At 42.4% G+C, this 12,645-nt stretch overlaps 1 protein-coding gene and 1 long non-coding RNA gene across 3 annotated transcripts in view; both read right to left on the bottom strand.

Annotated features, from left to right (window-relative positions):
• The window catches only part of LOC128880460 (uncharacterized), a 4,395-nt gene extending 3,030 nt beyond the window's left edge, over nt 1–1,365 (bottom strand). The window contains exon 1 of the long non-coding RNA XR_008457829.1: nt 533–1,365. This is a non-coding gene — a long non-coding RNA (uncharacterized LOC128880460). The remainder of the gene's footprint in view (nt 1–532) is intronic.
• LOC128880456 (CCR4-NOT transcription complex subunit 6-like) overlaps nt 1–3,783 on the bottom strand; it is a 60,378-nt gene extending 56,595 nt beyond the window's left edge. Inside the window, exons 1-3 of one of the 2 annotated variants that reach the window (XM_054130562.1) lie at nt 3,586–3,783; nt 2,411–2,726; nt 2,109–2,284 (exon numbers count right to left, since the gene is read on the bottom strand). In XM_054130562.1, coding sequence (XP_053986537.1) covers nt 2,109–2,284; nt 2,411–2,718 — 484 coding nt within the window. In that variant the 5' untranslated portion in view covers nt 2,719–2,726; nt 3,586–3,783. The remainder of the gene's footprint in view (nt 1–2,108; nt 2,285–2,410; nt 2,727–3,585) is intronic. The other variant, XM_054130561.1, reaches the window with a different exon arrangement.
• Between the last annotated feature and the right edge of the window lie 8,862 nt (nt 3,784–12,645).

The following is a 12,645-nucleotide window of genomic DNA, read 5'->3' as shown; positions in this document are numbered from 1 at the left end:
CCTCGGACAACATTTTCGCTAAGGAAAAAGTTGTTTCAAATCACCTCTACCCTGTATATACAGGGTGTCCCAAAAATGTTGTAACACGTTGAAAGGGGTGGTTCGGGAGGTGATTTGAAACAACTTTTTCCTTAGCGAAAATGTTGTCCGAGGCTTCGTTGAGGAGATATTAACGGAAAACCCCGACCAATCAGAGCGCGAGTATGCCGGTGGAGCGGCCGCGGTAGCGTACGAGAGCGGCCACCTAGCGCGACCGCTACATCGGTATACGCGCGCTCTGATTGGTCGGGGTTTTCTCTTAGTATCTCCTTAACGAAGCCCCATCCGACATTTTTGCAAAGGAAATTGTTGTTCAGAATCGTCTCAGCTACCCCCATTTCCGGCTCCTCCCCGACTTTTGGGACACCCTGTATATATATAGAGAAGGAAGATGAACTTAAGAAGGACTAGAGTATCGGGACCACGCTTTCTCGCAAGATCAATCGTGTACAGGCGTTTTGTAGTTGCGTTGTTTATTTAAACGAAAGCGTACATTATTTTATCGATCCTTTCGTCGTTCGCATTATTAATTTCTATGACACTTGTAGGGAAACGATTCTTGATAATGGATTAATCTACACAGACGTGAACAGGCTGTTGCAACAGGCCCGGCAAGTTATCAAACCTCTTCTTGAGTTATCAGTGCCAAGGACCAGACGTCTCCCGTGCTCGAGCAACGCTCGATCGAAGCGAGACCAGTTTCGTTTGGACGAGAGGAAATTAGGTTGCCGGTTCTCGATCACGTTCGCGAATTGCTGAGCAAATTCTGTCGCTCGATCGCCGCTGAAGATTCAGTCTTGTCGAATTTTTCGGTCAGCCGCTTTTGTCGACGCGTTCCATGCCGCAACTGTCATGTCGGCCATGTTTCTCCGCTAGAGCGCGCCGGAGGATACCGCGTAGCAACACTTCCGATGAACTCTTCAAGCTCTTCTAGCTGATACGTTGCGTCACAGGATAGAAGGAACGAAATTTGGAATAGATAACGGAACGTCGGTCGCCAAATCCTTGCAGACAAGTCTCGTTACAGGAATTTCGTTAGGAATTTCCATCTTGATATCTTCAGCGTAGACGTTGCCATCGGCGCGCACCTATACAAATTCCTCGCGCATGCCCGGAAACCATCGAGGGCCCGTACCGGCCCTGTGAGATCGAGAATATTCTCGACAAACGTGTATTTAATACTAACCTAGGTATCGTGTATCTGAGACGACGGGAAAACATTAAAAGTAAATATTCGTAGAAACGAATTCAACTGTTTAAAAATTATTTGTCGAATTGGGACTTTCACAACAATTTTTCATGTACACTATGCATTCATCTTCGCATAAATGTGCATCTAAAAATTATAGTACACTTTTGAATAATTGTTAAGTGCGCTGTTGCACGAGATCAGATCGATACTTTATATGAAAAATTTCCAAGAGCTGATGTTAGAAATAATTTTCAAGCAATTGCGTTTATCGATAAATCTTTTGTCGAAAGTAATAATTTCCTAGATATTTCATTGAAATTCATTCCTTAACCGCGAGGAACGACTTTACCCTCTTGTATGCGCATCGGCAATTGAATAAGAAGTGCGCCAACGAAGACCAAAATGGTCGACGAAGAGCGGATGTTTCTTTTTTTCAAGGCGAGAACCTTGGTAGAAAATGGCGAAACTTTGGGATAACGCTCAAACATTATACATAATCAAAATGCCAACGGACACCTTGATCGAGTTTGCTAAATTATGCAAATCTATTCACCGATTTGTTTTCCCGATCTTTTTCCTCGCTTGGAGGAAGTGTAAAGGAATTGAATTGTCCTTAACGGACGCACTTATACTTAAATTCAAGCGTAGATCTTTAAGAAAAAATTGAATAGCAATTGATTCGTAAATGAGGTGAAAGAAAAGTTTAGTGCTTACATAACCGTCACGTAGGTCAAATATTCATCGATGGATAACTGTTTTATTAATACCAGTTAATTAATAACAATTGTACATGAATAGCACGACGGAAGAATTAAAGTCTCCTGGTGTTTTTCCTCTTATAATTAATTCGTTAAAAAAGAGATTTTCATTCGTATACCTTGCAAGTTGTCCAGCATGTACGACAGCAGCTTGTGCGTCCCCGAAGGTTCTCCGTACAGCGACATTACTTCCTTGCTAAGGGGATTCCCCTGCAGTCCAAGGACTTGTAACTGGAATAACTTCCCAAGTTCATATGGTAACACTCGAAGATAGTTTTGGTTCAATAACAACTCTCTGGAACAACAAAGACAGTTCGAAACGATAACGTTACCAATGGATTGAGTTTAAAAGATACAGTCTATCGTAGCGTAATCCGGCATTTTTACTAATTCTCTAATAGAATTCTCTTCTAAATCTTACCTGAGGTAGATGAGGTCCCCCAGCTCTGCTGGCAAACTGCGCAATTTGTTACTACTGAGATCTAGAGTACGCAAGTTGACCAGTTGACCGATCTCGCATGGTATCCTTTGCAAGCTATTGTCGTTCAGATACAATGCTGTCAGGTGAGTCAATTGCCATAAGTTTGGGCTTAAGTTTCTTATACTGCCTGTTATCTCCAACTCCGGCCAATAAGATTTCTTCCCAGAGTTTGCGTCCTCTGTCGACATGAAAGTATGTGCACGGCGTGGATTCGAGTTTTCATACTTATCATTGTGACTGCGGGACATCTCAAATCCTGAAAAAGCAAATGAATTTTAGTAAACTAATCTTACAAAAATCCATATTCTATTTTTAAATATTATATATAGGGTGAAAGTAAATCAATTGGATTACTAATGGAATTGTAAATTAATGGAAAAGATATAATTATACTGTAGTATATTCCTAAATAAAACTCTTGGACCAAACAATGTTTAATTTTGACATTATTTCCATATTTGGATAAGTATTGAAGAATACCTATCTGCTGATTAACATAGTGTCTCTTTTACCAATACAAATATACACAGAGGTAGTCATGCTATGATTGCAAGTATAACAGATGTTGGAATTAAGATGTATGGACCTCGTAAAGTGTGAATATTAAAGTAATGTCAAAAATAAACATTGTCTTGTTCGAGACTTATTATATTAGAAACATCACGAATTATACGTAAATTCTATACTCTTGTTAGCTAGAGTCAAGGTATCAATAAAATGTGTACCTTGTGTAATTAATCCTTCATCAAAGACAAAGTTACAAAGCGACAAAGTGAAAATAGTGTATACCGTTTCGCAGGTTTAAGTACAATAACAACACTACTAAAAAGCGATTTATACAATTCAATACAAATATATCGTTTAATAATCCTAAGTTAGTTGATTCCTAACCTACGAAGTAAAAATGTACAAGTACGAAGCTAACCTCACTGTTTCATAGAAATTAATCGATTTAGAGAGACTTAAGAATTGTTTATAAGAATTGTAAGTGATGATTCGAATATTAGCATTTACTTTTTTTATTTGAACGATCATTCTTCTCTACACAGTTCATATGTGGCGCACGGCAAACATTGGCGTTAGAGTACAGTTCTCCGTGTCCATGTTTTTCCTACCTTTCAAATTTAATAGGAAACCTGAAGGGAACTGTTACGCACCTTCATCTACCTCTTATCACACACAAAACGCACGAGAAGTTGATACCGAGTGAAAATTAACGCGTAAACAAAACTATCTTGACAAACACAAATCCACCATTTATCAACTACACTGAACGTAAACTACACTGATCCTGATTGGTCGCGATACCACAGAGTAGTTTTACAGACGGGAAACTCGTGGTATCGTATCGTCGTGCTACGACTGTCTTTAATTGTATGCTTGGCGCCCCATGCCTAAGATGTGATAATAACTGAGTTATTATAATATTTCTTATCTTATTATTATTTGTTTGTAAGTAGCGAAGGTCGAAAAGAAAGAGGAAAAAAAAAGAGAAAGAGTGCATTTCGTCCTGGGTCTGGTAATGGATATCGGTAACGCTATTCGATTTAGCAGTAATGCTATCGGAAAGCTCATGAAAGCTCCGAAAAGCGAGCCGAGCTTTACTCGGTTCGAATAATCGGGCCCAGCTTAGTATTCGAAACAAACGATAGGCTCGAATAAACTGAGCAATCCGAAAGAAAGGAACAGTTCGAATGTACTCGAACAATTGTCGAATTGTTTAACCCTTTGCAGACGAGAGCATTTTTTTCGCCTTGATCATATCAAAATATTATGCTAACCATCCTTAAGTATGGACTGGGATGCATCATTGTCCCAGAGCAATGAGCAGTACCACAATTGTTAGGAATTATTCTTTATTGTTCATTAAATTCATTCGAATCGTATATTTCCATATACAATAAGAGCATATAGGCAAGCTAATGGACCCGCGAATAGTATAGCCATCTCGCGGCAGCCTCCGAACTAATTTTTCATATGTATTTATATTTTTTATTTTTTTCTGCATATTCCTATATTTTTTACATCGCAATCACTTTACTACGCACCATTTCAACTTCTAATTATTATTTTGCACACTAATAATTGACTAATTTTAAGTTTTTTAAACAAATAAAAATACCGAAAAATGTGGCGCCATCTCTAGCGAACCGCCCAAGCTTGTCGTAAAATAGTTCCATTTTCACGCCGCTAGACGGAGCCACACTTTCGGTATTTTTGTTTATTTAAAAAACGAGACATTAGACAATTATTAGTGCACGTAATAGGCATTCGTTAGTCGATATATGACAGTTGGAATGTAAAATTACATTTATATACGTAGAAAAGTACGTAATTTAGGTTTTGAATATTTTCATCTTGGGGGCGCCATCTAGCGGCGAGAGGCGGAAACTGTTTCACGTAAAACTTGGAGGGTTCGCCGAGAGACGGCGCCACTTTTTCGGTATTCTCTATTTATTTAAAAAACTTAATATCAGACAAATATTAGTGTACAAATGAACAATTAGATGTTGAATCATGATAATTATGATGTAAAATTACATTCATGTACGTAGAAAAGGACGTAATTTAGGTTTTGAATATTTTCATCTCGGGAGCGCCATCTAGCGGTAACAGGGGGAAACTGTTTCCCGTCAAACTTGGAGGGTTCGCCGAGAGATGGCGCCACTTTTGGGGGGTATTTTTATTAATTCAAAAAACATAAAATTAGTCAATTGTTAGTGTGCAAATGAACAATTAGAGGTTGAAATATCGTAAGGTACAGTGATTACGATGTAAAAAATATAAGAATATGCAGCCAAAAAGGAGAAATGTAAATACATGGGAAAAATTAGTTCGGGGCCCGCCGCGAGATGGCAATACTATTCGCGGGTCCATTAGCTCGCCTATATGCTCATATATATGGAAATAATTCATTGGCATGAATTTAATGAATAATAAACGTTAATTATTAACAATTGTGGTACTGCTCGTTCCTCTGAGACAATGATGCATCCCATTCAATACTTAAAGCTGGTTGGTTAGTATAATAGCTTGCCTATATGCTCTTATGTGTATCTTATATGTATGTACATGGAAATACATATATTCGAATCATATGTGTATGATTCGAACGAATTTAATGAACAATAAAGGATAATTTTTAACACTTATGGTACTGCTCATTCCTCTGGGACTTGATACAAAAATACTCAAAGCTGGTTGGTCAGTATAATATTTTGATATAAATAAAGAATATTCCTTGCGTTCGCTGTGTCAAGGTTAAAAATGCTTCCGTTCGCAAGGTGTGAAACAACCTGGCAAACCTGTTCGATCCGTATCTTTCTTTCGTATCGAACGATTTAACCGCTTACTTATTTCGAGCGTTCGACAATGCCCGATTATCCTAGCCGAGCGAAGCTCGCGAAATGAAGCTTCGCGAAGCAATTTAAAAGTAACTCGGCACGAGCAAAAATAAAAAACCGCAGCGACGTAGTTAAAGAATCGCGGGGAAGCGCGGAGGATAAACAGGAAGGGTCGTCTCCCAGTTTCTCTTCTTTTCGTTGCTGACATTTACACCTCGAGGTAAGCGTTTGTACTTGCCACTAAAATGGGAGCCGCCACAATGGGGGCGGCGTGGGAGCAAAGCTTTGCTGTGACCGCATCGCCATTCTTCCCTGGACTTTGACAAACCCACAAAAGTACCGCCGCGTTGATTTACTGGTGGCAATTGTCGATGAACCGAATTGTGAAGGAACGTCGCGTCGCGTCCCGGTTTTCCGTTGAAAGGTCGATGGAGGAAGAGAAGAGGTCTCTTTGCCTACTTGACTCATGTCGACTGCGTGTGGTCCAGTGTTATTGTGCGGAACAGGTTGTCGATGGGCGAGATAGCTAGTACGTTTCGAATACCATGCGAATCGGTAGGCCAGAAACGGGAAACGGGAAGTAGCACGTTTGCCGCTAACGCTGATAGATAATTACGTTATCGTCTCGAAATAAGCAACTCCGTCGGGATCGGCGAGTTGTTTATCCAGAGAATGAGAAAACATTGCGCGTGTTCTGTGCGCTCTTTCCACTAATCTGTTCGGCGTCTCACTCTCGCGGACCTCTCGCTTCTTTTCGGATCTCGGCGGACGACTCGAAACAAAAAGATGGGATACCGAGTTGCTTGTTTCGAGACGATAACGTACCATTCTTTCTAGCTTTCGTCGCACCCGTTACCTGTGTTTGTTTGCAACTCGAAATTAACGGGAAAACAAGGGAACCTTACCGATACATAAAACAACGTAAAATACGTAAAACGAAAGCTCGCTTCGTGCCGTTGGCATTTTAAAAAAACTCTATTGGAGAAGATTCGTCGGTATTTCGGCGTACATCCACTTACCTGCGTCGTTCGATGATACGTGGCCATTTTCTTTCATTTAGTGGCCACATTGGCAATTCCAGTTGGTACACAGGTACGAGGCTGTCGTTACAAAAGCACCGGCCATTACGAGTGCTACAGCAGCGGTTCGCGCGGCGCGTCAAAGAACTCTCATTAAATGCTGGCAATTAACTGCAGACTAAGATCTCGAGGGCTTGAGTTCTTTCCTCTCGCCTCTTCCTTCGTCTCAGGTGATAACGTGCACTCTCTGTCTCCCGCCCCCCCCCCCCCCCTCTCTCTCTCTCTCTCTCTCTCTTTCTATCTCTCTTTCTCTCTTTCTCACACACACGCGCACGCACATTCGTGCTTTACTATGCTAGAGCTCACCGAGAGGCTGTAAAAGCGAGTCAGTTCCACGACTCGGGCCCAACACGTTTTAATGAGCCGTCCTGCCAACAAGAACCATCGGCATGCGACCCATCCATCACCCTCGGATGTACCTATTCAATTCTTTGGACTTTCGACCGATTCGACTTCGAATCTACGAACTTTAATCATTTTAATTAGCTATAAAATCAACGTAGATTTCAACAAAATTGAAGGAAATAATACGAACGCGAAGAATTTATTTCGAGTATTTGCAACGATGTATATATGTAGGATATTTGTACGTAGGATTCGGGACGATCGAGGGTGGCGAATAAATTAGACACGCGAGAAACTTGTAAATATAATGTAATTAATAATATAACGTTGAAAAGGTAGAAAAAGAAAGCCGACGAGACACGCGTACGCACGACTGTTCTGATTATTTCCAAAAAGTCCGAACATCTCGCACGCCGCTCGCCTCGAACAAACGAAAAACGCGTTTTTGAATATACGTATCTAGGATTTGGAATGATCGAGGGTGAGAAATAAATTAGACACACGAGAGACTTGTAGATATAATAGAATTGATAATATAAAATTGAAAAGGTATAGTACGAAAGAAGCAGCTCGAATAAATGCGCGAGGTCGGTAACGAAGAATTTCGTCACGTACCTTTTGCTATCAGTTGGAGACTTACAAGAACACGATTCAGACGTCAACGCGACTCGAACAAATTTCCTACTTTAACTTCCTTTGCACCTCGACAACCAAACCTCTGCTCCTTCTTCAAACATCCTCGTACTCCCTGGAGGTTCTCGTCTCCGCTATTCGAAATCTCGTGAAACGAGCTGGTCGTGGAAACACTCCCAGGGGATGACGAACAACCTAATCGTTGTCATTTCACCCCTTTTCGGCCGAGGCTGGTACCCATTACTCATGTATTAATGTATTTTGACAAGTCTCTCGGTGTCGCACAGTCGAGACAGTTTACCCTCCTACTGGTGCCTCCATAGTGCTCCATAGTCCCGAACAATTTGCTCGCAACGAGTCGATGGGCGTGATTTTTACAAGGATTAATTGTACGAGCTTCAGGTTTTGTCAAGAGTGACTGTGACGGATCGGACGCATGTTTGGACGAGGTGAATTTTTCAAAAGGTTCGATCAGAATGGAAAATTTTCCTGGCGGGAAACTTTCATTCGGGGGGGTGGAGCGAGGGATTCTTTGGAATACGTATCGATACGAGAGAGTAGTTAGTATTTCGCGTATCGACTACGATAACGCAGTCGTTTCGTTTTAACGCCAATCGGCGTCCTCTTTTCGAAGGTCGTTCAAAGGTCCGCGCATCCTTTTTTATATAGCGCTTACACTTCCGATGCTTTTTCTTACAAGACCTATTTTACCTTATTTTTCCATTGCTTACCTATGATAACGCAGTCGTTTCGTTTTAACGCCAATCGGCGTCCTCTTTTCGAAGGTCATTCAAAGGTCCGCGCATCCTTTTTTATGTAGTGCTTACACTTCCGATGCTTTTTCTTACAAGACCTATTTTACCTTATTTTTCCATTGCTTACCTACCTGTTACTTACCTTCCATTACTTACCTTCCATTACTTACCTTGAACAAAAACTGGGGTGCGGATGGCCTGGATCCTCGAAGCCGAGCTCTCAGCGTGGTAGTCGGCTACGCTACTCGCTACTCCACCATTCGACACGGAACAACATCGGATCGCGAAGATGGCTATATATTCTTTTGAGAAAAGTAACCGAACAAGAGATTGATTTGTAAAAAATGTTCCAGTGGTTTGCTCCCTTAATCCCGATAGACCGATTGATCATTCGAGCTGCAGATGGCAGATTTTGTCAGGTTGAAGTTTCTGAGAAGGTTCGAGGTACTGTTTGGAGGTCCCTTCAGGGACAGACAGGCGAGCATCGAAATTGAAAAATCTCCGTTCACCGGCGACGGAAATTTCTCCCGAGAGTTCGATAGTAAAATTTGATTCGCCGAAGGACGGCTTGAATTTGAACGCTGGAAGCAAAAGTCGATTCGACTCGAAAGAAAGACATACTAAGGTCCCGATGAACGTTCTACCGTTCATTGATGCGAGTTGGAATCTGGATCAGGTTATAATTATTCCGAATTACTTTTCGCGCGTACCCGTGTACCGCGTCGTATGCGTTTCAGGCGCGAGCTTTACTCTAAACCAGGCTAGGGACTAATCGATACAGTTTACAACATAGTTTCGCCTTAATCAGAGTTGAAAGCTCGCGAGCGAAGCTGTTTATGCGAGATTTATGCGCCATCTTGAACGAAGAACGAAGCGCGGGTTCCGCGATCGGACACGCCATTGCACGGCGCTGCTCGTCATTAGAGGGATAATGCATATCTTAATGATTACGAAACGAAACACTGACACCGCAGCCTGATACGTAAGTGCGCCGGTGAATGGCGACAGGGCTAGCGACCGGGCCCATCCACAATCTCACAATCGTCCCACGCTTCTGCAATCAGCTCCCCATAAACTACAATCACGACACGTGCTATCCCTCTGGTGTACGCTCCCTGAAAACAGGCCGAGTCCCCAGGGACACGAATGCACCGCTCTCGCAAAACGCGGCGAGCCCGAGCCGCGACAACGAAACCGACGAAACGAAACCGTGTTACATCTAATCACCGCGCAATTAATACCATTTCTGCGATGTCAACCTTCCGATGCTCGTGCTTAGACTCGAGTCTATCAGAAATTCTATACGTACAAGCCAGCAATTCTATATTTACAAGCGACCATTGGCTCTGACGACATTAACGCGAAAGATTTTAAACGAACGCGTCTAATCAAACTTAATTCGAGTAAAACGCGAATGTCAACCAGACCGAGCACAGCTTCAACCTACGATACCTAACCCGCTCGAGAGGGAGCTAAGATTCCCTCGATAGATCCACCACAACGAGATCGCACGATTTAATATCCTATCCCAGTCGGACAACGCGTATAATCGATACGAATCCGCGATTCAATTAAATACACGAGTAGTCGATAGACGTGAATAATTTTAATTAACTATGCGAGTCGAATCGCGGGCACAGAGGTAGGCAGGTTGCGCGCTGGCGAAGCGGCTCTCTCTGAAGTTTATATGATCTCATCGGTTGGATCACGCGATCCAGCTTTTATCTTGTCTGGTTTTTGTAACGAACGTACGGGATGATACTGGTGTATCAAGTATTCCAGATACGTATTCCAATTTGAGCCTTCAAAGGGAACGAGAGAGTTGTCTCCTGTGTCCTGGGTTATGTTTGGCTTAACGCGTCAGTTTGGCTCTGCTGTTTGCTTTTCTCGCCATGGGACGGCGCCGGTGGTACACGCCTTCTAATAGACGCACGAGCGTGACCCACCGGTGGTACACGCCTTCCGATAGACACACGAGCGTGACCCACCGGTGGTACACGCCGGGGCTACCCGGCAAATGTCATCGATTATATTTGAAGGATGGAATCCGGAACGGCGTAATTTCACAATTAGGAGGATGAAAAAGAAAGACATTTTCGAAAACTTGAATTTTAAAACGTCTTTTTTTAATTTTCGAAAAATTTGAAAAATGGAGCACAAAAATCGACGCACACCTCTCAAATGACATTTAGGAGAACTCTGATAACGTAAATCTCTGATCGATCGATTAGCGTTATTTTCCCGGAGGTCGAGAGTCACGTGGGATACGTGATATTTAGACCCACTAAATAAATAAAGACTCTAACTAAATAACTAAAAAGTAGATGAACTAGGTGATTAAAAAGCAACGATTCGACCGATTCCTTGCTTCGTTTTCTTTTTCTTTTTTTGTTCAGATTGGAAAACCTTCGTTACCGTTTAAGCGTATCGTTATGGACGCCATGTTTATCGTCCACCATCTTTAACGCGAACACGAACCTAGGAATACAGTAATGGACATGTGTATGGTTGCAGAGGGAAGCCTTTAAAAGAGGGGAGTCGAGGTAAATTGTGCCTTTCGATTGGTTCCGTTTCCACGCATGTTTTGTACCGCCCATCGGAACGAACTACTTAAACGCCGCATGTTAAAACAAATGCCGAAGATATCATCGCAAAAGTGATTACACGAACAATTTTTATTTCGAACGGAATAGAAAGCGACGCATGCGATAAACGCGCGTCGTCGATTCGGTAACGACGGAAGATCGTTAATTATAATTTCAAATTCTTTTCTACGTCCTCGACCGACGAATGTGAAAACAGTTCGATCATCGAGAAATTTCGATCGGTGCGAATGAGTGATCCGCGACGCGGTAAATCATGAAATGGCAACCGAGACCAATGATCAATCTCGGAAAGGATATTATGAATCCTCCGAGCAACGATCGTACGTAATCGTGCTTAATCGTTATAAACATCGAACCACGAAAGTATTCCAACGATTTTAAGCGATAAAATACTTGTTCGTCTGCAGGATGAAATTGGAGATTAAAAGTGTCCCAAGTTTGGGACTGTCACATTTGATATCATTGAATGTTGTTAAATACTCGTCGAACGTAGTAAGCGTCCACGTATTTACGAACGATGGTGTATGAATTAGATACGAATTATTCGCGGGTTGTCACCGGTTAGACCTGAGCTTTCATTCGGCTAAATAATCTCCTGCGAATGTATATTAAAAATATATATTCGTAACTCGAAATATATTCGCGTACCATTAAAATTGTACAATTGTTTTACGATTCCTAGCGCGACTCTCTTTCCCAACCGCGAGACCTTTCCTTTATTCGAGACCGTTCAAAATACCTTCCTGTCTCGAAGTACGTATATTCGCGTACGTATATTCGCGTACGTATATTCACTTGCAGTGGAGAATTAAAAAGCGCAAAGGCTCAGGGAAATACGTGGAGGGTGCTAAAGGCTGGGAGTCGGCCAGGCGGAGCCAGTGCAAAGAACATCCCCACCTATCCCAGAGTAAACCCAGACCACCTTCCAAGTGACCAATCTCGACCGGAGCCATTAAGAACACTTTTCAGCCCAGATATCCCTCCTTGACGGTCCCCAGAAGGAGGGCGGAGCCTTCTTTCCTTTCAGGATGCTCTTCTTTTCCTTTCTTTTCATCGCTGTTCCCTTTCTGCCAGGGTTCTATTCGACGAGCCAACAGTTGGAGTCGAGACCTCGAAGCAAACAGGTCGCTGTTTCTGTCGTTTCGACTCGACCTCACCGTCCCCCTGACTAAGTCGGTTTGGTTATCGAGGACCATCGCGGGCCATTTTTATCCGTGCTCGTTTTCACCGCGATCCGTTTTAGTGCCGTTTGAATCGTGACTAGTGATCGAGAGCAAATTTCGCCTAGCCGAGAGACAGAACTGGACTATCCTTGTTTCCCGGGACGATTTACGCTGGTTTAGTGCGGTTTTTAGTGTCGTTCCAATCGTGACTTGTGATCGGATCCAATCGGAACCAGTCGAAATAAAGAAT

The sequence above is a fragment of the Hylaeus volcanicus genome, chromosome 7 (assembly GCF_026283585.1).
Source record: "Hylaeus volcanicus isolate JK05 chromosome 7, UHH_iyHylVolc1.0_haploid, whole genome shotgun sequence".
Classification (NCBI taxonomy): Eukaryota; Metazoa; Arthropoda; class Insecta; order Hymenoptera; family Colletidae; genus Hylaeus; species Hylaeus volcanicus.
This window is presented reverse-complemented; position numbering and strand designations above follow the sequence as displayed.